This window comes from Bubalus bubalis, chromosome 3 (assembly GCF_019923935.1).
Source record: "Bubalus bubalis isolate 160015118507 breed Murrah chromosome 3, NDDB_SH_1, whole genome shotgun sequence".
Lineage (NCBI taxonomy): Eukaryota > Metazoa > Chordata > Mammalia > Artiodactyla > Bovidae > Bubalus > Bubalus bubalis.
Genome location: NC_059159.1, coordinates 115522702 through 115549338, shown reverse-complemented (window position 1 = coordinate 115549338; position 26637 = coordinate 115522702). Strand labels below are relative to the sequence as shown.

General features: G+C 44.5%; 1 protein-coding gene and 1 long non-coding RNA gene across 11 annotated transcripts in view; one reads left to right on the top strand and one right to left on the bottom strand.

Moving 5' to 3' along the window:
• GNA14 (G protein subunit alpha 14) overlaps positions 1 to 22716 on the top strand; it is a 201314-nt gene extending 178598 nt beyond the window's left edge. For both annotated transcript variants that reach the window (XM_006074410.4, XM_025279144.3), the window contains exons 3-7: positions 13842 to 13996; positions 16481 to 16609; positions 17880 to 18009; positions 20435 to 20588; positions 21710 to 22716. In XM_006074410.4, the coding sequence (XP_006074472.1) occupies positions 13842 to 13996; positions 16481 to 16609; positions 17880 to 18009; positions 20435 to 20588; positions 21710 to 21900 (759 nt within the window). In that variant the 3' untranslated portion in view covers positions 21901 to 22716. The remainder of the gene's footprint in view (positions 1 to 13841; positions 13997 to 16480; positions 16610 to 17879; positions 18010 to 20434; positions 20589 to 21709) is intronic.
• On the bottom strand, positions 7560 to 24968 carry LOC112583488. 9 transcript variants are annotated; one of them, XR_006549955.2, is made up of 5 exons: positions 24371 to 24968; positions 14880 to 19619; positions 11702 to 11847; positions 9865 to 11424; positions 7560 to 7960 (listed from the first exon to the last, which is right to left on the bottom strand). It is a non-coding gene; the product is annotated as an uncharacterized LOC112583488 (long non-coding RNA). The 9 variants fall into 9 exon arrangements; XR_006549956.2 differs by lacking the exon at positions 24371 to 24968 and having other exon boundaries at positions 14880 to 14981; positions 15287 to 20436; XR_006549960.2 differs by lacking the exon at positions 24371 to 24968 and having other exon boundaries at positions 14880 to 14927; positions 15287 to 20436.
• Between the last annotated feature and the right edge of the window lie 1669 nt (positions 24969 to 26637).

The window sequence follows — 26637 nt, the reverse complement described above, 5'->3', positions numbered from 1 at the left end:
TGACTGCAGCCATGAAATTAAAAGATGCTTACTCCTTGGAAGGAAAGTTATGACCAACCTAGATAGCATATTCAAAAGCAGAGACATTACTTTGCCAACAAAGGTCCGGCTAGTCAAGGCTATGGTTTTTCCTGTGGTCATGTATGGGTGTGAGAGTTGGTCTGTGAAGAAGGCTGAGCGCTGAAGAATTGATGCTTTTGAACTGTGGTGTTGGAGAAGACTCTTGAGAGTCCCTTGGACTGCAAGGAGATCCAACCAGTCCATTCTGAAGGAGATCAGCCCTGGGATTTCTTTGGAGGGAATGATGCTAAAGCTGAAACTCCAGTACTTTGGCCACCTCATGCGAAATGCTGACTCATTGGAAAAGACTCTGATGCTGGGAGGGATTGGGGGCAGGAGGAGAAGGGGATGACAGAGGATGAGATGGCTGGATGTTATCACTGACTTGATGGACGTGAATCTGAGTGAACTCTGGGAGTTGGTGATGGACAGGGAGGCCTGGCGTGCTGCGATTCATGGGGTCACAAAGAGTCGGACATGACTGAGCGACTGAACTGAACTGAACTGAATGTTTGTTCTTCAGCTTAGTCTTGGATGTACCTGCTTGGCTGGTGTTACTGAATTAACTGTTGAATCTAGCATTTCCTTCCCTTTGCCTTTGAATAGAAAACCTATTTTACATGAGTAGGAGGGAGGATCTTTTTTGGAGCTGCCTTAAAGAGATCTCCCCTCCTCCTATGGCATCTCTTGAATGTCAGCAGTGCCCCAGGAAGAACATGGGGACTTGTACCTACTCCAGGGCCAGCCTACTTGTCTTGGATTTCAGGGTCTCTGGAAACATCTGGTCTGGGACACAGCATAGACTTAAAAAAATAACAAAAAACAAAGAATGTAATATGGCACCTTGGGAACAGGGGCAGAATAAAATCTATTTTATTGTCTGCTTAAGGAAGTAAAGAAGGGAAAAAGAAATGGGAACATTCTCTAAATGTTGTGAAAAGGAGTCTGTATCAGAAACAATTCTGGCTTTTTCCACTGGGTGGTGTTTTTGTTTAATTTTATTGTATCCCTTCAGTCTCAGGGCAGGCAGGTTCTTAATCCAAATTAGTTCTGGGTGTTGCCCTTGGAAAATTTTGAAGTCTTGGGGAAATTTACTTAGGTGGAATTATCTTGCTTTTTACACTAATTTAAATACATATACATATTTATATATTTTTTAGAGGATCCTTCTATGTCCTATTTGCCTATTACCATCATTCCCATAAAGACGAGAAACTCTAGATAAAGACAACGTTTTTTCCATAGTTGTAAACTCATCCCAAGCATCGCGTCTGGCAAAGAGTGGGTGATTCATAGTGATGTGGCCACGGATTGAATGAAGGAGGGAGTGGAAGCTGCAGCAGAGTCTTCCTTAGGTTCACTTGGGGATTATCCGTCTCTACCAGGGCCGGCAAACATTATCTGTAAAGGGTCAGCGAGTATTTGGTTTTGTGGACCATAAAGACTCGTTGCAACAACGTGACACTGCCTTAGTAGCTGTGCCATCAGCCCAACAGTGTGACGGGGTGCGGCTATGTCCTAATAGAACTTCATTTACAAGAAGAGACAGAGAGCTGGACCCGGCCCATATGGTGTTGACCTCGGTTCATACGAAAGCACACACAGGCACCTTGCAGACCTTGATGATCTCTGTGACAAAGAGGGCGTCTGTGAGTGGCAGAGACAATGCTGTGTGTTGACCAAATTTCATGTCACCTTCCACCGGAGCACAAGGAGCACATCCCCTAGGCTCCTTTGCAGTTAGATGGTGTCGTGTGACGAGTTCTAGCCCGTGAACTCTATGTCTGCTGTGTTCAGACCTGCCCCATGAAACGTCTTGCCTACTGCTCCACGTTCTCTTCCTCCACCCGCCTACTGGGTGCAGAGGATCCAGTGTGGGCCTGGGAGTTGAAGCCACTTGATGGAGGAAGCCTGTGTCCCTGGATAACTGCATGAAACAGAGTCCTCCCCACTACCACCCTTGCTGCATGGCTGGGAAAGTGTGTAAAATAAACCCGTGTGTGTTGTCAGTCCACATACTGAAACTGAGACCATTGGCTTGCTCTCTCTGATATTACCATATTTGGGCTCAGATATAGATAAAGACACTGAAAAATAACTGCTCAGAACTATTCTCTGCAGGCTTGACAACCTCCTGCCTGGGGAAACTGCAGTGTTTGATGGGAGAGAAGTGGGGTGAGAAAGTTTTGGAAAGAGTGTGTATAGAAAGTAGTCATGCTGTTTCATTCTGAGAATCTGGGGCCTTGAAGAGAAATCCATTGGGAGGTAGGATGGGAGGATGGCAGAAATGAAATCAGAGGTGAGTGATTTTTTAAAAATCGTGCATGATCCACACTAACCCTTGTATCCCGGCTGTGGTCCATGCCTTCAGCTCATTGGTTTGTCTCTTTGCTGATTCACATGGGTTTCTTGGAGCTAGCTCTGGACTTCTCCATTCTCACATTACTCCTCTCTCTCTCAGATCAGATCAGATCAGTCGCTCAGTTGTGTGCGACTCTTTGTGACCCCATGAATCGCAGCACACCAGGACTCCCTGTCCATCACCAGCTCCCAGAGTTCATTCAGACTCATGTCCATCGAGTCAGTGATGCCATCCAGCCATCTCATCCTCTGTCGTCCCCTTCTCCTCTTGCCTCCAATCCCTCCCAGCATCAGAGTCTTTTCCAATGAGTCAACTCTTCGCATGAGGTGGCCAAAGTACTGGAGTTTCAGCTTTAGCATCATTCCCTCCAAAGAAATCCCAGGGCTGATCTCCTTCAGAATGGACTGGTTGGATCTCCTTGCAGTCCAAGGGACTCGAAAGAGTCTTCTCCAACACCACAGTTCAAAAGCATCAATTCTTCAGCACTCAGCCTCTCTCTCTATGGATGCATAAAATTTGATAGCCCCTAGAGTAGATCGGAGAAGGCCATGGCACCCCACTCCAGTACTGTTGCCTGGAAAATCCCATGGACGGAGGAGCCTGGTAGGCTGCAGTCCATAGGGTCTCGAAGAGTCAGACACGACTGAACGACTTCACTTTCACTTTTCACTTTCATGCATTGGAGAAGGAAATGGCAACCCACTCCAGTGTTCTTGCCTGGAGAATCCCAGGGACAGGGGAGCCTGGTGGGCTGCCATCTATGGGGCCGCACAGAGTCAGACACGACTGAAGCGACTTAGCAGCAGCAGCAGAGTAGATCAACATCAAATCTTTAGTGGCCTAGCAAAATCAGTGTTTATTTCTAGGCCACATCCACCTCAATTCCATGGGAGCTGCTGGGAAATGGGCTGTGCTGCACATAGCCTGTGAGGGATCCAGGTCCCTTGTGCCCAGGGTCTCCCCTCCTCCCAGCCCTCATCGTCTTGTCCTTTCAGCTGAGAAATGGGAAAAGACAGAGTGAAGGAGGACTGCATGGGAGGCTTGGAAAGTCAGCCCTGGTAGTGGTGTGTATTACGCCAACCCAAATCCCATCACTCAGAACACAAGTTATGTGACTGCAAGGAGACTGAGAAATAGGGCCCGACCTATGTGTTTAGTAGGAAAATAAAACGGGATTGGTGGACCCATAGCAGTCTGTTAGTGGGAAAACACTTGGAACTCCAAATAACTAACTACAATATTTGGATCCAGCATATTCTGAAATTGAGAACTTGCCAGTGCTTTTTGTGTCTGTAAGGCTTTATTATGCCTTATTTTCTGGAAGGACCACAAATATAATCCGATATCAAAGAGAGACTTAAGATTTCTTGCTGCTGATTGTGATGCCATAGGAAGCCAGCAAGGTGAGCAAGGCATTTGTTTTCTCTTCGAGGTGGGTGGTGGAGGGTTGGGGGCTATCTTTTGTTGTAGGAGCCCCCCACCCACCCCACAGCACTGCTTCAATGGCCTCTCTTCTTTTTCTGCTCCTCTGTCTTTCTCTGTAAGTTCTGGTCTTCTCACCATCTGGGCCCTGGCTGCAGTCATTCGGTTTTATGTGGGGAGGACCTGGGTGTGTCCTGCATAGAAGCTCCAGTCCCCCCAGCAGAGTCTGCAGAGGTAGAAACACAAAAGACACATCTTCCTCTTGCTTCTTTGAACTGTTTCTCATAACCCAATTTTGGTGTGCTTAAAAAACTAAAAACTCTTAAGGGAGAGAGAGAGGAAGATGATGATGAGGATAGAACATCCTATCTTGCTATGTAACATGACCATATTATGTGATCACTGGGCACATGCAGTTAAACTGGCCTGAAACAAATGATTTTCTGAGAGGCAGTTTCCATTGGTCCAATATATATACTTTGGAGGGGTTACCGGATGCTGTTGGTAAATTACACCTTGAATATATTCAGCTACCTTGGGACCTGAGGGAGTTCGGGTGCTTTCCAAAGCATCTCAGGGGAAGGAGTGTTCTGTGAAAGGTGATAAAGAACTGGTCTGCTCCCTGCACATTCACGGTGCCGCCTCTGACAAGCAGTCAGGAATCCACATTCACTAATATGGGAAGGGCAGACACAGCCCTTCTCCTTATAAGCATCTGGCCATTTCTGGTGGGAAATCTTAGCCCATCCTCTCACTCATCCCCAGCTGAAATGTCTTCTTTGATCTCTTAGCATGTGTGTGTGGATCTGATGTATTAATAGTTATTCCAAAAGGCATTGGTGTAATTCTGGGATCCTCGAGGGCAGGGCCACGGTCTAGCGTGGAGCAGGCGTGTGCTGTGTGCACTGAATGATGGTAGAGTCTGCCTGCCAGCGTCTCACTGAGTTTGGGACGTTCAGGTCACTGCAGCTGAGGCCTAAGTTGTTACCATCACCCAGACCTAAGATGATAGGGAATTTTTGCCCCTAAACAGAATTGAATGGGCCAGAATAGAGGATTCCTGGTTTGGTCAGGAAGTCAGAGGGCAACGAGGAATAATGGATTCGTTGTAGGGATTGCACTGTATGTGGCTGTTAGAGCTGTGACGGTGTCAGAAGGCTACTGCCTCTGCATATCTGGTGTCTGGTCAGCAGGGCTGGTCGTCAGGAAGAAAAACTGGATGTGGAAGAGGCAGAGCAAAGATGAACCGGAACCAACAAAGGCAGTTTACCCCTGGGGATAAAGTGGCCCCTGCACCTGCCTCTCACATCTGTTGACGGCGCAGGGGAGCTGCCGCGGAAACTGGCAACCTTTGCTGTGAACCTGCATGTCTGTCCGCCCCAGGATGTGGACAAGCTGAAGGAGAAGGCCCAAGTAGGGTGCTGAGGGCCCAGCTGCTGCCCTTCTCCAAAAGTGAAGTTGACCAGACTAGCCAGTGTGTACGTGTGTGTGTAGGGGGTGCATGCCCCTTAAAGTCGAGCTCTGACCTTCAGAACATGACCACCGGCTTCTCCCGCCTCCCCTTCAGATTTCTCTTACAGCCCATCCAAACCCAGAATCATACCCGGAAGGACTGCTGGGAAGTGTCATGACGGCTTCGCCAGGTTGACATGGTATAGGGCCAAAGCTTTGACGTCTTAGCTGCATTATTTAGCACTCATTGTAGCTTTGGATGTTTGTGCCAGAATAATTTATGGCAGGACTCTTTGAAAAGAACTTTTTAAGTTAAACCCACTGAAGTTTAGACTGACATGAAGAGATAAAGTAACTTGCTTGGCCTTTCATGCCAACAGTTTGTGGCTAGTGAATTCTGTTATTTATTTTTGTTGGAGAGAAGATAAGGAGAAAGAGGGCAAAGGTTGGAGTAGAAATAAAGGTTTCTTTTAATCTTGAATTGGGTTAAAAAAAACTTAATTCCCATTCTGAGTGTGCTGGAAGACTGCCTTTCTATAGGAGAATCTAGGCAGCTTTAGCCCCATGGTTAAATATTCAGACGCCTGCACCTTGAGTGGGGGTGGACAGCAAAGGCTAATACAAAAGTGCATTCCTGTTGAAGCTGAGTTGCTAAAGAAATTGGAATTGGAACTTGATCAAAAGAAGCTAGAAAACCAAATTTTTAAATGTGTAATCTCAAATGGCCATTTTGATAAATATTCTAGGTGCTTGAGAAAAGTCTATCTTCTATAGTTATTTTAAATATAGAGCTCTACATAGGTCCATGGGGCTTCCCAGGTGACTCAATGGTAAAGAACACATCTGCCAATGCTGGAGATGCAGGAAATGCAGGTTTGATCTCTGGGTGGCGAAGATCCGCTGGAGAAGGGCATAGCAAGTCACTCCAGTATTCTTGCCTGGAGAATTACATGGGCAGGAGCCTGGCGGGCTACGGTCCATGGGGCTGCAGAGTCAGACACAACTTAATGACTAAGCATCATGTGTCCATAAAGTCAAATTGCTGATCATAACATTTGAACTATATATATCTTTACTGAATTTTTGTTTATTCTATCAGTTACTGAGAGATATGTGTTTCAATTTCCTGTAAGATGAAAATTTGTCTGTTTCACCATTTAGCTCTAAGAGATTTTGTTCCTATATATTTTAAGCCTATATCATTAGTTGCATAGAACTTTAGTATGTTATATCTTTCTGAATCTTTTCGTCATTTGAAATATCTCTATCTCCAGTTATACTTTTAAAGTCGTCCCCACCCCCAGCTTTACTGAGGTATAATTGACAAGTAGACCTTAAAGTCCATTTTTATGATAATAGATTCCTCCTTCCTGTGGGTTGGAGGAACGTATCTTTGCATCTTTTTACTTGTCGCCTCTTTTTGAAGTTGTCTTATATTCTTATGCTTATTTTTGTAAGTGTGTTGGACACTCATGAAAAAGTAATTTGAGGGTTAGGAAGATGTTCTCTTCAAAAAGAAATCCCCCTTTCTTGTTGGATGTCTGGAGACACTCGGTTTCTGAGATTGTGGTGATTCCAAGCTGAGTTGAAACTCCGTAAGAGCTACCCCTTGGATCCCAACCCAGAGCCAGAGGGCTTCCAAAGGCCTTTTGCTCTTGCTAAACCCAGCCACCCTAGTCCTGTAATGTTGAAAAGGGAGCTGCTCAGCCTCACAACTGCTCCTTCAAGAGCAAGCTGAGCCCCAGGGAGGAAAGTTTCCTAAATGCTGTTCCAACTCCTTGGATGCCATTCTTCCCTATATTCTGGCCCAGCAGTTACTTATTCATTAGTTCCCTGGTATTTTCAAGCATACTTCTGAAAATATTTTGTCCACCATTTCTAGCTGTCCTTTGTGGAAGAGTTGATCCATATTTCCCAGTCTTCGTTTATCAGAGCAGAAGTTGTTTTTTATAGGAAAAAAAAAATCCTTTCTCTAGCATAATTCACCAGCATTTTCTTTAGTATGCAATTTTTGAAATGCTTTCAAAGCTGATCATTATACAACACTGAAGTTTTTATTTTGTAATTTTTGTTTAATAGAACATGTAGTATAGTTCTGGATCTTGATGTGAGATGTTAAAACAAGGAGGGGTGATTTTGACAGTCAGAAATACTATGTTACAGGGAACCTTTATTTTTAATTGTATACTTTATTTTAATCTCATTTGTTTTTAGAAAGCTTTTGAGGTTCATAGGCACTACAAATGACAGTAGGCTCTTGAAATATCATGCAATTAGGCTTTTATTATCTAGACTTGTGTTAATGAATACAGATTTCAGTGAAAACTCTTAAGTATCTGATGAAAGAACAGGAGCTCTGGTGTCCTGACGAAGGAGGGGACAATCTTCCCTATGAGTGAGCAGGCTCGGGGTCCTGCAGTGCTGGGTGATTAATGGTACAGGGACTTCCCCTGCGAGGACCTGGTGAGAATGGGGCTGCCCACAGGGCCCTGGATTCCAGCCGGAGGGGCTTGCTGGGCTTGACGGGGACTGTCACCTGGGCAGCCAGCCATCCTTCTGTGCAGTCAGCAAGGCACCACTTCATAAGCAGCTCCTTCCACTGTCACCCTGGGAATTTCTGAGTGAAACGCACATGTAGGACATCTGTTTTCAGTGTTCTTCTTTCTTCAGAGCAGTGGAAATGGTTTTGTTTGAGAAAGGAAAAGAGGAAAAGCCAGATATGAACTCAGTGTTTGAGAAACTGGTCATGTTTCTGTATCTGCTGAATTTGCTCCAATAATATTTACTTTTTTGTGATTTTTCTTTCCAACGAAATGTATGAGTTAGGCAATTTCAAATCAATGTGTTCCCCTAGCCTACGGCTTTTGCATGAACTACAGACCCATTTTATTTATCTGCTTCCTAGTTTCTTCACTTAGATACCAGCCACCTCAGACTCAGCCTGTCTCCCACCCAAATCCTACCATTTCCCTAAATCTGACCCTCTAAGAACATTTCTTCCCTCTTTCCAGAAAGTCCAACTACATGACACAAAACCATTCCCTGATCTAGATGGCGTGCACTGCAGAGGTGGTTTTAACAGGAACGTAAAAATGCTCACTCTGTGTATAATACTATTTAGCCAAGTCAGAGGGAAATCCGCCCAAAACTTCACTTAAAAAAATTTTTTTTAATTAATCATTTTAATTGGAGGCGATTTACTTTATAATATTGTAGTGGTTTTTGCCATACATTGACATGAGTCAGCCATGGGTGTACATGTGTCCCTCATCCTGAACCCCCCTCCCACCTCCCTCCCCATCCCATCCCTCAGGGTCATCCCAGTGCACCAGCCCTGAGCGCCCTGTCTCATGCATTGAACCTGGACTGGCAATCTGTTTCACACATGATAATATACATGTTTCAATGCTATTCTCTCAAATCATCCCACCCTCACCCTCTCCCAGAGTCCAAAAGTCTATTCTTTACATCTGTGTCTCTTCTGCTGTCTTGCATATAGAGTCATCGTTACCATCTTTCTAAATTCCACATATATGCCTTAATATACTGTATTGGTGTTTTTCATTCTGACTTACTTCACTCTGTATAATAGGCTCCAGTTTCATCCACCTCGTTAGAACTGATTCAAATGCATTCTTTTTAATGGCTGAGTAATATTCCACTGTGTATATGTACCACAGCTTTCTTATCCATTCGTCTGCTGATGGACATCTAGGTTGCTTCCATGTCCTGGCTATTGTAAACAGTGCTGTGATGAACATTGGGGTACACGTGTCTCTTTCAATTCTGGTTTCCTTGGTATGTATGCCCAGCAGTGGGATTGCCAGGTCGTATGGCAGTTCTATTTCCAGTTTTTTAAGGAATCTCCGCACTGTTCTCCATAGTGGCTATATTAGATTGCATTCCCACCAACAGTGTAAGAGGGTTCCTTTTTCTCCGCACTCTCTCCAGCATTGTTTGTAGATTTTTTGATAGCAGCCATTCTGACTGGCGTGAGATGGTACCTCGTTGTGGTTTTGATTTGCATTTCTCTGATAATGAGTGATGCTGAGCATTTTTTCATGTATTTATTAGCCAGTGGTATGTCTTCTTTGGAGAAATGTCTGTTTAGTTCTGTGGCCCAATTTTTGATTGGGCCACTTATTTTTCTGGAATTGAGCTGCAGAAGTTGCTTGTATATTTTTCAGATTAATTCTTTGTCGGTTGCTTCATTTGCTATTATTTTCTCCCATTCTGAAGGCTGTCTTTTCACCTTGCTTATAGTTTCCTTCATTGTGCAAAAGCTTTTAAATTTAATTAGGTCCGATTTGTTTATTTTTTATTTCCATTACTTTGGGAGGTGGGTCATAGAGAATCCTGCTATGATTTATGTCAGAGTGTTTTGCCTATGTTCTCCTCCAGGAGTTTTATAGTTTCTGGTCTTACATTTAGATCTTTAATCCATTTTGAGTTTATTTTTGTGTATGGTGTTAGAAAGTGTTCTAGTTTCATTCTTTTACAAGTGGTTGACCAGTTTTCCCAGCACCACTTGTTAAAGAGATTGTCTTTTCTCCATTGTATAATCTTACCTCCTTTGTCAAAGATAAAGGTGTCCATAGGTGCGTGGATTTATCTCTGGGCCTTCTATTTTGTTTCATTGATCTATGTTTCTGTCTTTGTGCCACCAAAACTTCACTTTTTAAAAAACACACATGTTAATGTACAAAAGTCATTCATCTGATATCTTAATAGAATTTATTTAAAAACCAGGGCACCCTTTTTCTCATTCCTCTCTGCCCTTTATAATATTTGGCCTTGGCCTTGGAATATTCTCTGGGGCTCGGCTGTGCTTCTCCACCAGCCATCTTCATGATGACTTGTGACTGAAGAGCACATCCTTGCCGGAGCATTCTTTTTTGGCTGCACCATGCAGCTTGCAGGATCTTAGTACCCCCACCCTGCCCCCAACCAGGGATAGAACCTGGCCCTGGCAGTGGAAGTGCAGAGTCCTAACGACTAGACCACTAGGGAACTCTCCCCTTGTCAGGTCATTCTTGATCAGAGTGACATAAACAACTCCTTTGACTACAGTCTTTCCAGGTAAATGGAGACTAAAGAGATAGCTGACTAAATGCAATACATGAGTCTAGAGCGGGCCAATGAAGGACATTTATGGGACAACTGCCAAACTTTGGGTAAGGTCTGCAGATTAGACTACAATATTGTGTATCACTGTTAATTTCCTGATGTTGATCATTATATATGATTATACAAGGTGATTATGTATGTTTGGTTTTAGGAAACTGCACTGAAGTCTTTAGAGATAAAGAGGCACTAAGGCTGCAGTTTTCTTTCAGATATTTCCAGGGAAAAGCGTATGTGTGAGTTACGTGAGCATGTGTTTGTATATGTATGAACACATGTGGAAGGAGTGAGGATGAATGATAAGGTTAAGTAGGAGAGTATGGATGTTTGGGCAATCTTGAAAGGCAGAGAAGATCTTGTTCTACCATGTTTCCCACCTTTTTCCAAGTCTTAAATAGGAAGTTAAAAAAAAATGATCTGGACAGGTAGAGCTAACCAGGAGGAGACAAAGGTGGACAGGAGAACCTCTGAACCTGGAGTCCTGGGTGGCAAAGTCTAGTTAGTTCTAAAGTCCCAATTGTTGGGTTTCTAAGGAGCCTCTATTCTCTTCTTCTAAGCAAGATGTCCCCCAAATCTCCTCCCTTGGCTGAACAAACAATATGTCTTTCTCACCAGGCTGAATTCCCTTGGTTACCTGAAATCCCAGGTCAATGTCTTTTCCCTAAATTCCTCCCGCCCCAGAGCTTATGTAGAAGGCTGCATTCCTCTGTGATAATTTCCTGGGAGCCACTTTTTATCTACTGGAAGAGCCAAACACTGGCGTGGGCAAATGGGGTATCCTGGGAAGCTCCACCATCCGCATTCTCCAGTGGAGACCATCTGCTCCTATGTGGGAGATGGGCGAGTGGCAAGTGGAGGGAAGAAGCGGGAGAAGCCCTTCTGCTCCATACAGGCAGGGTCTATGGTCTCCATTCATTGTTCTCTCTGGTTGAGAATTGGGCATGTGACACAAATGTGCCAGCAGGCAGAACTAGAACTCCTGGTTTGGGGGCTGTCACTGTGTTCTGTTTTGGCAGACAAGAAATATTTATTAGGCATGTATTGCAATAATAAGGCTAGTTCTGCTTACATTTGGGTGACACTTTATAAACCAGGTTTATATGGTTTATAAACCAGGCTCCTCTTACAAATGACGATGCTGAGGCAGGGAACCTATTGGGTTCCTTAAATCTCACTGAACTACTTAGACGTCAGGGTCTTGATTTTCAGCCCAGGTTCTTTCTGCTCACCCATCCTGCATAGACCTTGTTTGAGACTCAACAAAGGGGAGCCTCTACCTACCTGAGGATACCACAGTCTGGGAGAAGATTATATTCACTCTTGATGGACGGAGAGCAAGGCCATGTTGATTTAATCATGGTTCTGGGTTTTACCAAGTCAAGTAAATCTATAAGTTCTTCCTTTCCTCTAGCCTTCTGTTGGGTTTCCTGATAAAAAATGCAAGAAAAGAGTGACTTTTCAAGGGGTGTCAGTTCAGTTCAGTCACTCAGTTATGTCTGACTCTTTGTGACCCCATGAATCGCAGCACGCCAGGCCTCCCTGTCCATCACCAACTCCTGGAGTTCACTCAAACTCATGTCCATGAGTCAGTGATGCCATCCAGCCATGTGATCCTCTGTTGTCCCCTTCTCCTCTTGCCCCCAATCCCTCCCAGCATCAGAGTCTTTTCCAATGAGTCAGCTCTTCGAATGAGGTGGCCAAAGTACTGGAGTTTCAGCTTTAGCATCATTCCCTCCAAAGAAATCCCAGGGCTGATCTCCTTCAGAATGGACTGGTTGGATCTCCTTGCAGTCCAAGGGACTCTCAAGAGTCTTCTCCAACATCACAGTTCAAAAGCATCAATTCTTCAGCGCTCAGTCTTCTTCACAGTCCAACTCTCACATCCATACATGACCACAGGAAAAACCATAGCCTTGACTAGCTGGACCTTTGTTGGCAAAGTAATGTCTCTGCTTTTGAATATACTATCTAGGTTGGTCATAACTTTCCTTCCAAGGAGTGTCTTTTAATTTCATGGCTGCAATCACCATCTGCAGTGATTTTGGAGCCCCCCCAAAAAAATTCTGACACTGTTTCCACTGTTTCCCCATCTATTTCCCATGAAGTGATGGGACCAGATCCCATGATCTTCGTTTTCTGAATGTTGAGCTGTAAGCCAACGTTTTCACTCTCCTCTTTCACTTTCATCAAGAGGCTTTTTAGTTCCTCTTCACTTTCTGCCATAAGGGTGGTGTCATCTGCATATCTGAGGTTATTGATATTTCTCCTGGCAATCTTGATTCCAGCTTGTGCTTCTTCCAGGGGTGTAGTATATACTTAAAGAGACCACAGCTGCCAAAGGATGTTTTGCTGATTCCCAGCTGCCAGTGAATTGCCCTGAAATCCAGTGAAGAGGGCAGGCTGCTGTCTCCCACAGCAGAACTCTCGTTTGCTGCAACTTGCAGCCAAGGATGGGACGCTCAGTCTCTCAGGCCAAAGCAGGGTTGTGCTGTGGATGCAGGTCAGTCTTACCACTTTAATTTGCTAAGGTTTAGAAAAATTTCTGGCCTCTTGCTTGCCTTCTGTTGATCAGATGAGATGGTACATGCAGAGCCCTGGGTACACAGTGAGTGCAATAAGTGGTAGCTGCTGTAGCAACAGTAATGAGAGCGATAATGATACTAACGCTTACTGTAATAAAGAGCAACAGTACTAGAGCAGCCAGTGGCATGGGCTCAGGGGTACAGTGCGTGTGGGCCACCCAGTAGGAGAGAGTTTTATTAGTGATGCATGATAATAAAAAGCATGAGAACTCGCTGTACTTTCCTCTCAGTTTTGCTGTGAACTTAAAACTACTCTAAAAAATAAGGTCAATTAAAACATTTTTAAAAAATAAAGGAAAGAGCAGACTCATGATTAATTGCTGGGACGTGATTTTTCAGTTCTCTGAAGATGACGACGCACTCCCTCCTTTCTTGCGCTGGGGTGGAGTGCTTACCCTACCCTTGGTATGCCACTAACAATAGTGTTGTTTTTAAATTGTTCTATGGGCTGTGCAAATATTCAAACGAGTTGCATGCTAATGAGGAAGTAATGTTGGTTGGTACAATGATGACCAATCACTCCAGTGTTTCTCCATGCACAGTTGGGTGTTGAATGCTGGTAACACTGAGCCCCAGGTACTGCTGGAACCAAAGGCCACAGGTCTGGGGCTCTTTGTGGCTCTCTCCACTGAGCTAAGCAGCCACATCATCTCCACCCAGTGGAGCTGCAACTGAGTGACTTTGCTGTGAGGAGCTCTTCTGGAGGGCACCCACCACACCCTGGCACCTAGGGGACATCTTCCCTGATCCACAGACAAGGGCAAGTCTTGACCCTACGTCACCAACCGTAATGGTTTCCTTTCCTTTGCCAAATGAAAGGTTCTTTTCCCTCTGAGCAGGAAAATGCCCAGCTAATCAGAGAAGTGGAAGTAGACAAGGTGTCCACGCTCTCCAGGGACCAGGTGGAGGCCATCAAGCAGCTGTGGCAGGATCCTGGAATCCAGGAGTGCTACGATCGGAGGCGGGAGTACCAACTGTCAGACTCTGCCAAATAGTGAGTACAGAGCCCCGGGCTGTGGCCACACTTCAGTGGAGATTCTTACCAGGGAGAAATGAGCTACCTGCTAAAATGCAGGCAGCACGGCCTCCCTCTGCTCCTCTGCGTTTTGATGCCTCGCTTCCCACCTCCTCAATTCAGTCCCCTCAAGGAACCCCCTAGATAGCTCTCCTTACCCACACCTACCTTTCCTCATCTAGTTTTAAGGATCTCATCTGTCCTTTTCACTGAGAGGCTAAGTCAATTGTGGGCTTTCCTTGGTGGGACTGATCTCATTTGGGGTGCTGAAGTTATATGATTTAAACCAGGACTACACCTGCTTCTGGTTTCTCCTTTCCCCTCTCCATATCCCTGTGCCTTCTGGTTTCCTGACCAGCAAACAGCAGGCCCAGTTGCCCTAAAATCAAGAGTTTAGACCCAACAGTGCAGTACACCCATCCATGGCTGATCTGGTGCTGCCCTCACGTGGACAAGATAGTCACGGACGGCAGCTCAGTTTGGGAGCTCTTTGTTCATTAACTCCTTGTGAAGGAGTAATCAGTAATCTATTAGGGTAAAAAGAAATAGATAGTTCTGCAGGCAGACTATCCCACAGAGATCACAGAATTTGATTTTAAGAATTCCCCAAGACGATGCCTCTGTCCAGATCTCTGGGCAAATAGCTGGATCATGGTCCTTCTTTGAAGGGGTGAGGATTCCTACTTCTGCAGCTCAGCTCCTTCCCTCTTGCTCTGGGTCATTCCCACTCTCTGAGGGCCCTGGAATTCTTGCCCTAGACCCACCCCCTTCCCTTTATGTGCTGCCATCACCCTCCAAAGTGCTGTGGGTAATTCACCCATCCTGACCAGCCAGGGGGCAGGAAAGGAAACCAGAATCTTACCTCCTTAATTTCACTGGCCTTCCTCTGGTGTTTGTCCCAGGCTGAGTGCTGAATGACATGAATCCAGGTTAGTACAACACAGCAGCAAAGCAGGAAAAGGAACTAAAAGAAACCCCAGTAAGTCGTTAGATCAGCACATAAGACAGAAAGGGCAGAAAGGAGGGCAGATAGCCTTTGACAGCTGGGAGCCAGGGCACCCCTGAGTCCTCCCTGGTCCAGCCTGTGTCCCTGGCTTCTGGGAAGGCCCTGGGGAATGGCTAGGGCTCTTGATATAGATCAGCTTGGGAAAGACCCACTAGGCGTGCTGTAGAATTCAGTCGGGCCTGACAACTGGGGCAAGTGCACCAAGTGTGGAGAGTGACTGCAGTGGTGGACAGGGCTGTACAGAGAAAAGGGAACTCTCAAACCTGGCACAGGTGAGACCCCAGATGCTTCCGAGGTCCAGGTCAGTGGTAATCATGTGCTCTGCTGCCATTGTCTGCTTCTTTGGAGAGGTATTTGATGTGTGTCTGCTCTGTGCCAGGCACGGAGGAAAGGGCTATAGGTACAACTGGTGCTTTCTGCCCTGAAGGAACACACGCTCTGGTGGGATGACACAGAGATTCACTCAGTCACGCCCGACTCTTTGCGACCTCACAGACTGTGGCCCAGCAGGCTCCTCTGTCATGGATTTTCCAGGCAAGAATACTGGAGTAGGTTGCCATTTCCTTCTCCAGGGGATCTTCCCGACCCAGGGATTGAACCTGGGTCTCCCACATTGCAGGCAGATTATTTACCATCTGAGCCACCAAGGAAGCCTGACAGGCATGAATTAACGCATCAGAAGTCCATGGCGCTAAGCCCTGGGGCTGTGGTCACAGAAGGCTGCCCTGGTGGTTCACCTGTTCAGCCGCGGCACACCTAGGTGAGCTCTGCCTGTGTGGGCCGTGCGGGAGAAGGTGGGGCCACCTCCATGTGCGGGGGGCTCCAAGTTATCAGCACTGTCACTGTCCAGGGCCTCAGTTATTTACTCAAAAGTGCCTTTTTTCAAAGGCCTTAACATTTAAAAAGAAGTGTCTTCTTGTTTTACCACAGAAAAAGAAACGTGTTTTAAGCCTGGGCTGTAATATATGGCCCAAAATAATCCAAGACAAGTTTTGGGTTATTTTAGGAGATGTTCAGTTTCTCAGTGTAACAAGGAACTTTTTGAGAGGACTTCCCATTGGCCTGATTTATGCTTTTATATTTTCCTTACCTCTAATTCATTGAGCAAAGTAAAGTATCCAAGCACAGCATCTACATTCTACAGTGTTCTTGGAGGAGGGCCTGTGAGAGGAGAACAGATGAAATGTGAGAGAGCCAGGTGCTGTGTCTTGCCCCTGTGGCCTGGCTGGCTCCCTCCCCAGCAGAGTGCTGCAGCTGAGAACCAGGAGGGGAGACCAGAGCTGCAAACTTGAGTCTCAGCAGGCTCACCAAACTCTCCACACAGTTTTAGGAGGGCGGGATGGTTGCTTCTCAGGAAAGTCACTGATGAATCCATGAACGAGTAGGGGTGGCTGGGAGCTGGGGTGACTTTCCGGGTGGGCATTGCCCCTTCTCAGCATCTTGCTCTCTAACACCAGTTACCTGACGGACATTGACCGGATCGCCATGCCAGCGTTCGTGCCCACACAGCAGGATGTGCTCCGTGTCCGAGTGCCCACCACTGGCATCATTGAGTATCCGTTTGACCTGGAAAACATCATCTTTCGGTAAGTCTGTCTCCTTGACACGGTCCATTAAGAATCTGTCTCTCCAGGCTTGGAAGTCCCCAAATGGATTCTTCAGTGTGTTATTGCTAAAAGGGCTTATGTCTCTTAGGGCAATAATGGCCTTCACCATCACAGGGTATTAGAATTGTGGTTGGTTTCAAGTTGTACAGTGGATACAAACACATCTTTCTATTCCCCTTAGAGAAGAAGACATTCCCTACTCATGTCTGGAATGCTTCTCGTGTGTAACACATACACACACACAGATGTATATTTCTGTAACCCACAGATTGGCAATACTGGGGTCTTTTCCCTGAAGTTGACTATTTCTCTTCCCTTCTATTCTCAGCTCCAAGATTTATCATTGCAAATTTCAAAGCACTTTTATATCTGTTCATTCCCTTGTTCCTCCTCATACGTGTTACACATGGTTGTCTGGAGACAGCACAAGTACAGTCCTGCCCTGTCTAGCCTGCATCTCATGCTGCTGGAGTGCTGTCAAGCTGGGGGAGCCCTCTGGTCTGATACTCGGCATCTCTGTGAGCACATGCCCTCTGCCTGTATGCCCATGAATTTATCTAAACCTTTTCAGAATCAATCTCTGCTTAACCCTTCCAAAACCTCCCTCTAGATGGGCCCAGCACAGCATGCTTGAAGTGTATCCTTTGCTACCTAAGAGAGGTCCCCGGACTCATTTCTGTAAACTGCCCGAGCCCTGGAACATTCAAGCTTGTGACTGATCCTTGGGCTATGACAACCTGAACTTGTCCCAAAGACACAGATTAAGGCTCTGGGTCTCCACATCAGACAGAGGGCACCTGCAGGTCTTTCTAGGGAAGGGGTAGCATTCAGCTAATGCACAATCTCTGGATTAACTGCAGGGGCCAGGAAACAAGAGGTGGCGAGTAGTCCAGAAGCCTGCCTGCCTTTCTGCCCTTTTGTGTCTGGTTTCCTGGCACTCTGGGATGGTTTGGGCACCACCCGAGTGATGCCTGAACTTCTGCTTGGACTACTGCAGCAGCTCCCTGACCAGTATCCTCAAGCAGGCTCCATCTGAGTGACCTCTGCATGCATCCTCAGTAACTTCACTTACATTTGGTCGCCTCCTTTGCTAGGAAACACCCAGCGGCTCCTCATGCCTAAAGCAGTGGTGCTCAAGCATTTTAATCTGAGGATCCCTTCTTATTCTTAACGATTATTGAGGACCCTAAAGAGTGCTGATTTCCATGTGCTTTCCCCCAGAGAGTCCTATGTTTATTCTATTGAACAGGATGGTGGATGTTGGTGGCCAGCGATCTGAAAGACGGAAATGGATTCACTGCTTTGAGAGTGTCACCTCCATTATTTTTTTGGTTGCTCTGAGTGAATATGACCAGGTCCTGGCTGAGTGTGACAATGAGGTATGCTGGGTGGGGAGTCTGGTTAGCTGTGGAAAACAAAACCTATTTCTGCAGTTTGCAAGAAGCCAGCCCACTCTGGCATGAGGCCCTATCCCTTAGGTTAAGTCGCCTCACTCCTGGAAGTGTAGCTTGTGGGCTGGCAGTCCTAGCATCACCTGGGTGCTTGTTAGGTATACACACCTTCCGAATCACTCCAGGCCAAATAAAGCAGGATCCTCAAGAAGATCCCAGGTAATGAGAATCACTGACCTAGAATCCTGATGGACACTGAAATTCCCAGGGGACCTTAAAGAACAACTATGTGTGGCCTGACCTTGGACATCTAGTCTTCATGAAGGGTGGAGCCACTCAAAAACATGGGTCTCTGCCTTGGCTGCATAGTAGGAGGGTTTTTTTTTTTTTCTTTTGCCCTTTAAAAACATCTTGAGGACCCTATTGTTGAGATTCTTATTTCCTGGTTTAGAGTTGGGGGTTACCTTCACTAAGCCCCCTGGGGATGCGCATATACAACCAAAGTTGAACAACACTATTTCTAATAGACTTACCTGAGGACAGGCTTCCCAACCTCCATGGTGCTCTCAAATTAGGTCCTGAGCTAAGCTGGCCAGGGGAGTGGTACCAGATGCTTGGAGCAGTCCGGGGGCAGCATCTGACCTCCACTTCCCCTGGAAGGGACTTGCTCAGCGCAGCTGCCACTGATCCACCCCAGTCAGGCATTCGGTGCCCTCTGCAGAGCTGCCATGGCACTGGCTGGTTAAATTCCATTAACTGGATCTGCCAGGAAAATGAAGAGAACCATCCCAGCCCCTTCTTTGTGAGGTTAGGGCTATTTTCTGTGCGATAATCACCGTCTTTTCCCCTACCTTTTGCACCAGACCTCTTGACCTTTTAGAAATACCTCTTGCCTGTAGGGAATGAAAGGAAATCAATAAAGAATTCTGTCCAGGATTAGGCAATAATTATGAACAAATTCTATCTTGTATTTCTTGAAAGCAGACTTTTCTCTGAGGAGCACAGTTACATTAGCTAATTAGTGGTGGATTAGCCCATTTACTAGTGTCATTGTGCAAAGAAGAATAGAAATCTTGGCTGCCACCCAGCTCTCCCAGTGGAGAGATTTTTTTTTTTTTTTTTTTTAAAGCAAAGGCATTGAGTTATCAATATGAAAAATTAGCTCCAAACTTGTCTCAGGAATTACTTAGAACGTTTCTCAGGGAAGATTAGTCAGGTGAGCCAGGGATGAGTACCTTAGTCTGATGTGCTAAGAAGTTACTTTCTCCTCTCTGAAAAATCCTAGGTATCTGGGGGAAAATGAAGTGGTTGCCACTCCAGACTTTTCTATCCTGGTTGGACATATGTCTTGCATCCACTCACTATGGTATATAGGAATTGTTTTTTTCATATGTTGTAGTTCCTTGGAGCTCATTATTGATAAGATCATAATGCTAAAGAAGCTTTAAAAACAAGTGAAACCTTACCTTTTTGGTGACAGATTCCAGAACTGATCCCCAAAAATGTATTGAGTGGGAGAATGGGCCCAGGCATTGGGAGTCATAGGAATAGAAATTTAGGGAGTGTCCTTCTGTAGCAGGAGGGCTGTGTTTCTCAGTCTAAAGGAAGGAAGGAAAGGGTTTCTTTCTTCTTAGAAATACTTGGGAGAGGGCGGAATGCTAGATTATTGTCACCAGAGAAGATTTACACATGCCCTATCTACTTTCATTTAATATTTTCTTGCCAGTGTCTAATGTTCAGAAGTTATTACTGTCTGTCTGCATAGCTTCCACTGGATGTGCTACTGTACAGTCCCGGGAAAGCATTTACATCCTTGTGAACAGTATGCTCCCCCTAAAACGGGGACCCGATCTCTTGGAGAGCGTCGGCTGTGTTACCCGCCTGCCAAACTTGATGCAGGGCAGGCGCTCAGCAGTTAGTGCTCCTCTCCACCAGCGTCCCTGAGGGCGGTGGCCCTGCCAGAACAGCCTTCCTTCCTCTCATTGTCACTGCGCTCCTGATGCCCAGTCTGGAAGCCCACACCCAGTGAAAGGGCATCTCAGGTCTCTGGTTTTGAAGGATCCCCCCACTTGGTAATCCCAGTAGTTATACACAGAAAACTTGTGTCAATTCTGGGCTTCAACCTTCCTTTTCCAAGTTACACAAAAGCCTTTCTTATATCCTTATGTGTTGGGGGCCAGAGAAGAATTTGCATGAGAGGAGTTCCAGAAGAGGGTGATTAATGGGAGGGTGAGGATGAGGGAAATAGAAGCAGGGACCACCTGCTACTCCCTCCCCGGCCTGAGCAAGGCCAGCGACCTGGAGACGACAGCTGGGTAAGAGGACAGATGGATGGAAGCAGTGATTCGCCATGCTGTTCCCAAAGCACTGTATTTCTTCCTAGTTAATCCTAAATTGTTTGTTTTTCATTTAGAACCGCATGGAAGAGAGTAAAGCCTTATTTAAAACTATCATCACCTACCCCTGGTTTCTGAACTCATCAGTGATTCTGTTCTTAAACAAGAAGGATCTTTTGGAAGAGAAAATCATGTACTCTCACCTAATTAGCTATTTTCCAGAATACACTGGTAAGTAAGTGTCCATCCTGTGGCCCTGACCTCCCTGGCACCAGTTCAGAGTTCTCAGCATAGCTTATCTGGGCCTCCTTGATCTGCCTCTGATGGACTTTCTTACCATCCCTCACTTCTGAATGGAAGCTCCAGTCAAATCAGCATGTTTTCACCGCAGCACCTCTGCACACGCGTCTCCTACTGCCTGGGATGTACTGCCAACTCCCTTGCTAATTCTGCTTTGTTCTCTGAGACCCAAATCAGGCACCTCCTCCTTTGGGAGGGGCTTCTGGTCCTCACCCCACCTCCTTCCACAGTAGGTGCCCCTCCTCAGGCTCCCTTGGGGGCCTGGGCTTGCCTTGCTCTCTCTGCCTTCAGCTGTCTTGGCCCAGCAGACCCTCAGGGCAGAGACTGTGCCTGACTCATCTCTGCACTTCTAGTGCCGAAATGTGGCAGCCCCTTCACCAGACAGGGTGGACACAGAAGTTATCTTTATGACCTCTCCAAGGTAGAGAGAGGGTTTAGACCCTGTTGCTAATTAATTCTGGTGCAGAAACATTACCAAGTTTGATACTGATACGTAGACAAGTGGTGTTTAAACGCTCTCCTTTTTCCTTTTATTAACCACATTGACAATATAGCATACAGCTCTCAGGCTTCACAATCAGACTTGGGAGCTTAGCTGTGTTAGGCCCCATATTCTCTCTTTTCCCTCCTCTATTTCCCTCAAGAACTACCTCTTCAGGGACTTTGCTGGTGGTCCAGTAGCTAGGACTCTGCGCTCACAGTGGAGAGGGAACTAGATCCCGCATGCCGCAACCAAGACCTGGTGCAGCCAAATAAATCCGTATATTTTTAAAGAGTAATTACCTCTTCAAAAATGGTCCAAATCAGAAAATTAAATTAGGTCACTATGTTTCAACAAATCTTCAAGTATGATTTTTAGATACCAATGGACACTTCAAATACCCTTCTGCAAGTTCATAATAAAATAATATCCCAAGTAAAAAAGTCTCTAGAAATAAGATGGCTCAAAGAAGGATTCCCAATAAAAACAAGAGTACACTGAATATGACTTTTGAGGGGGCCTGGTGGTGAGCTGGTATCTCTCTTTTTGATTCTGACTGCCCTCATGACAGGACCAAAGCAAGACGTCAAAGCTGCCAGAGATTTCATCCTGAAGCTTTATCAAGATCAGAATCCTGACAAAGAGAAGGTCATCTACTCCCACTTCACATGTGCTACAGACACAGAGAACATCCGCTTTGTGTTTGCTGCTGTGAAAGACACAATCCTACAACTGAACCTGAGGGAATTCAACCTGGTTTAAAAGCTGCTGTGCACCCCTCACCCGGGCCAGAAAACCAGATTTGTTTTATTTGCAAGTGCTCTGACATCACCCAGCTCAGCCCACTTGGTGGCGCCAAGTCCATCATGCAGCCACGGGGACAAGGATGGGTGATGGAGCTTGTAAGATGTTTGAATTCAGCAAAACTTTTTCAAAGTCTTGCTTTTACATTTCTTTTCTTAACTTTAAGCTGTAAGATTTTTGTATAATTTTTGAATTTGGTATTCTACAGAAGTCTAAAAAGCCACTGTGATTTACAGTTTGTTTTTTTTTAATTGAAGTGTGTGTGCTAATAGCCATTAGAAAAATCACATAACAGAGGAGCCTGTCAATTTATGGATCCTGCTTTGAGACCTCTAGTATTAGATGGGTAACCTTTTTAAAAAATTAAATATTGTAATTGTTTTTCTCTCTTCATGCTGAAGTATTCAACATGCAACCAAAGATTTTTTTTTAAAGTTTGTTCTTCTTCGTGTTAACTTCCTAAGTCAAATTAATGATTGTATCAGTACCTGTAATTTAGTTTTGCCACAATTTGATTACTATGGGCTCTAGATACTATTATGTTGTTATTGGTGAAGAATGTGTGGTGAAAACTTACACACACACACACACATATATATATATATATATATTCCAATGTAGATGACCAGGCCTTATAAACTTATGAAACGGCTAAAAGCCCACATTGTTTAATGGATGTACTGTAACCTCTCTGCTGGCTACCACAGATTTGCTGTTTGAACCATGCATGTTGTTTCTATCTGAGGAGGCTAAGAATATACCATTTTGCCATTAGCACCGGATTATGTTTCTTTGAGCTCATGGTTGATTGATAGTTCTGCTCCTAAAAAGAAAAATGCTGTGACTTTTATAATAACTCAGAAACTTCCTAAATGTCCCTATAGGGGAGGAAAAATAATTTTCCTTCCACCCTTCTAGGTTCTTGGCTGAGACCTCACCCCTCTAAGTCTAACACCATGTATACATGGGTGATATCCTGGAAAACTGAGTTTAACTCTCCTAAAATGACTCAAGCCATCACCTTAAATACTTTCTTCAGCTGAAGATGCAAGAAAGATGGAGGAGAAGGGAAGGTCACTTATGGGAGATTAATAGGTAAAGCACAATAAAAAGGGTAAGGTTGTTGAGCTGAATTAAGAGGGGCACCTTCTACATTGATAGTTTGTCATTCAGAATCACCCTTTTAGGAACAGAGGAGACACATTTAAAATGGAGAGTTCCTTAAAATAAATGTATATTTCCCTTACAAAAGGTAACTTCTATTAGATTTTCAGAGCTTTTCCTGTGTCTCTTGTTTCTTAAAAACAATCATCAAAAGCACATGAAAAGATGTTCAACATCATTAATATTAGTAGAGAAATGAAAATCAGAACTACAATGAGATACTTCTTCACACCGGTCAGACGGGCCATCATCGAAAAATCTACAAACAATAAATGCTGGAGAGGGTGTGGAGAAAAGGAAACCCTCAAACACTGTTGGTGGGAATGTAAATTAGTGAAGCTACTATGGAGAACAGAACAGAGGTTCCTCAGAAAACTAAAAACAGAACTACCATAAGATCCAGCAATCCTACGCCTGAGCATATATCCAGAGGAAACCGTAATTGGAAGATAATCTGCACCACACTGTTCACAGCAGCACCATCCACAATAGCCAAGACACAGAAACAGCCTAAACGTCCATCAACAGATGAATGGATGAAGAAGATGTGCACACATATACAGTGGAGTATCACGCAGCCACAGGAATGAGCAAACGAGTGCCACTTGCAGCAACACAGATAGACCTAGAGGCTAGCATACTGAGTGAAGTCAGAGAAGGCAAATGTATGCTATCACTTATGTGTGGAATCTAAACAAACGGTATAAATGAACTTATTTACAAAACAGAAATAGAGTCATAGATTTCTAGATGTTGGAGCGAAAGCATCTTCCAAGTTTGAGTGCCTCTGATGTCATCAGATGTTCAGGTAAACTTCCTGAGTGGCCCACAGAGCACCAGGCACAAAGATGATCTAAACATGAGCCATTTGGACTGTTTCTCTGAAGTTTATAGCAATCCACTTAACGTTTAGTTTTTGCAGGACTTTGGGAAATACTTTTATATTTGTAGAAAACAAACATGGTTACCAAGGAGTGGGGGATGAATTGAGAGATTGGGATTGACACATATACACTATATATAAAATAGCTAGCTAGTAAGAACCTACCATGTAGCACAGGGAACTCTACTCAATACTCTGTAATGATCTATATGGAAAAGAACCTAAAATAAATAAATAAATTAAAAAAATCAGCTCTAAGTAATTCTTATACTAAAGAGGTGTATATTTGGGTCACATATTCTGTTCCCCTTCAGTCCTCTCCAGTGAAGTTTTATAGTCCAGAAGCTAAGTTGATAGACTATTAAATTTCATTGAACCAACCTCTTAGTCTTGAGAGTAGGTCATTTCAGTTGAACAGCTGTCTCATTTCAGGAGCTAGTGTTGCAGGTATAGGGTCCCGAGGTTAGCCTTACATGGTGTGAGCAAGTAGGTACTTATTAACAGGCATGTCTATGGAAACAAAAGAAAAACAAAAGTTAGTGGTTGGGGCAAATTATAAACTCAGCCTGAGTCCTGAAGGCCGCCGATCAGATTTCTAGATGTTGGAGCTGAAGCATCTTCCAAGTTTGAATGCCTCTGATGTCATCAGATATTCAGGTAAACTTCCTGAGTGGCTCACAGAGCACCAGGCACAAAAATGATCTAAACATGAGCCATTTGGGCTGTTTCTCTGAAGTTTATATCAATCTACTTAACATTTAGTTTGTAGGACTTTGGGAAATATTTTTGTAAAAGCAAAACAATAACTTTCATAAATGATAAAAGACTTAAAAATAGTCATGATTAAAAAACTGATGAACCTTTGTCAGTTGGCAAAGAAATATGGTTAATTTCTATGACATACATTTTAAGAAAACTAGAATTACAAATGATGGTATTATTAATATATAAGGACATATCAGATTTCTTACCAGGCTTCCCAGGCGGCACTAATGCTAAAGAATCTGCCTGCCAATGCAGGAGATATAAGAGACTTACGTTTGATCGTTGGGTTGCAAAGATCCTCTGGAGGAGGAAATGGCACTCCACTCTAGTATCTTGCAGGGGGAATCCCATAGACAGAGGAGCCTGGCAGGCTACAGTCCATTGGGTTGCAAAGTCTTGGACACAACTGAGCATCTAAGCACATTAGATTTCTAGGAATGTCATAACAATATGACTTTGATTCCAAGTCAAAGAGTGGAAGAAAATTGGTAACAGTTTGAAGAGATGTAGCCAAATTATTTGAGGAAAGTAGAATAATTCAGGATCCTGTCTAATTTATAGGTAAAAAGGGAAACAGACAATTAATAGGACTAGAACCTTATACCCATAAGAGTGTGTTATTTACTAAAGTATCATTTTCTGTCTACAATCACTCCCTTTTAGCCAAGAAGATTTCCATTCCAACTAAGAAGGAAATAAAAAGACTCCTATGTCCTGGAGCTTTAGGGTTTGGTGCAATTTGTCTTTGTAAAGTCTGTATAAAGCATTCAATACAGAGGCCTCTGAATGCACTCCTTGAGTGTACAATCCAACTTTGAACAACTTTTATTTCTATCAACCCCTGAACACTGACCTCCATTTCTTGATCATCTGCATGACAGCTTGGGAGAAATTCTGGTTGTTTCTTTGGGGTGCAGTTGGGAGGCCCATCTACTAGGGGGCTGTCTGGTTTGTCTGATAACTGCAGTATAATTATAGATGAGAAGAATACCTTTGAACAGCCAATCAAGGTCCTGTGGGACCTCCTTGGTGGTCTAGCAGTTAAGACTCTGCTCCCAATGTAGAGGGTCTGGGTTTGATCCCTGGTCAGGGAACTAGACCCCACACACCACCACAAAGATCCCACATGCAGCAACTAAGACCTGGCACAGCCAAATAAGAAAATATATATTTTTTAAAAAAGGTCCTTGTGAGTGAGGTTGTGAATGGCCATTGACCCTAACTCTTTTCTAAATCTGGTAGGAACTTCTGAAAGTAGGCAAAAGGGGCTTTGTAACTTTATCTTGTTAAAGAGTTAAAGGTCAGGGGTTGATAGAAGCAAAAGTTGTTCACAGTTGGATTGTACACTCAAGGAGCACATTCAGAGGCCTCTGTATTGAATGCTTTATATGGACTTTACAAAGACAAATTGCACTAACCCCTAGATTGGTGGCTCAGATGGTAAAGAATCTGTCTGCAATGTGAGAAACCTGGGTTTGATCTCTGGGTTGGAAGATCCCCTGGAGGAGTGTATGGCAACCCACTCCAGTGTTCCTGCCCAGAGAATCCCTATGGACAGAGGTGACTGGCAGGCTACATTCCATGGGGTCACAAAGAATTGGACACAACTGAGCATCTAAGCACAAAGGCTAGACACAATATTCCTTTGTGTTCTCTTTTCAACTTGATCTTCCCATAGGTACCAATAAGACAGTTCTTTAGAATAAGAGCTCTCTAAAATTTTTTTCAAATACAAAAGTTTTTCCAATTCAAAAGATCCATCATCTGGCCATTGATGAGTAGGATCTTCAATGGTATTATATTAATCTCAATAGCAAATCAATAAACCTTTTCATGGCTTAACTGTGGGTGCAAGAGGTGTGCCCTAAGAGGATGCAAAAGAG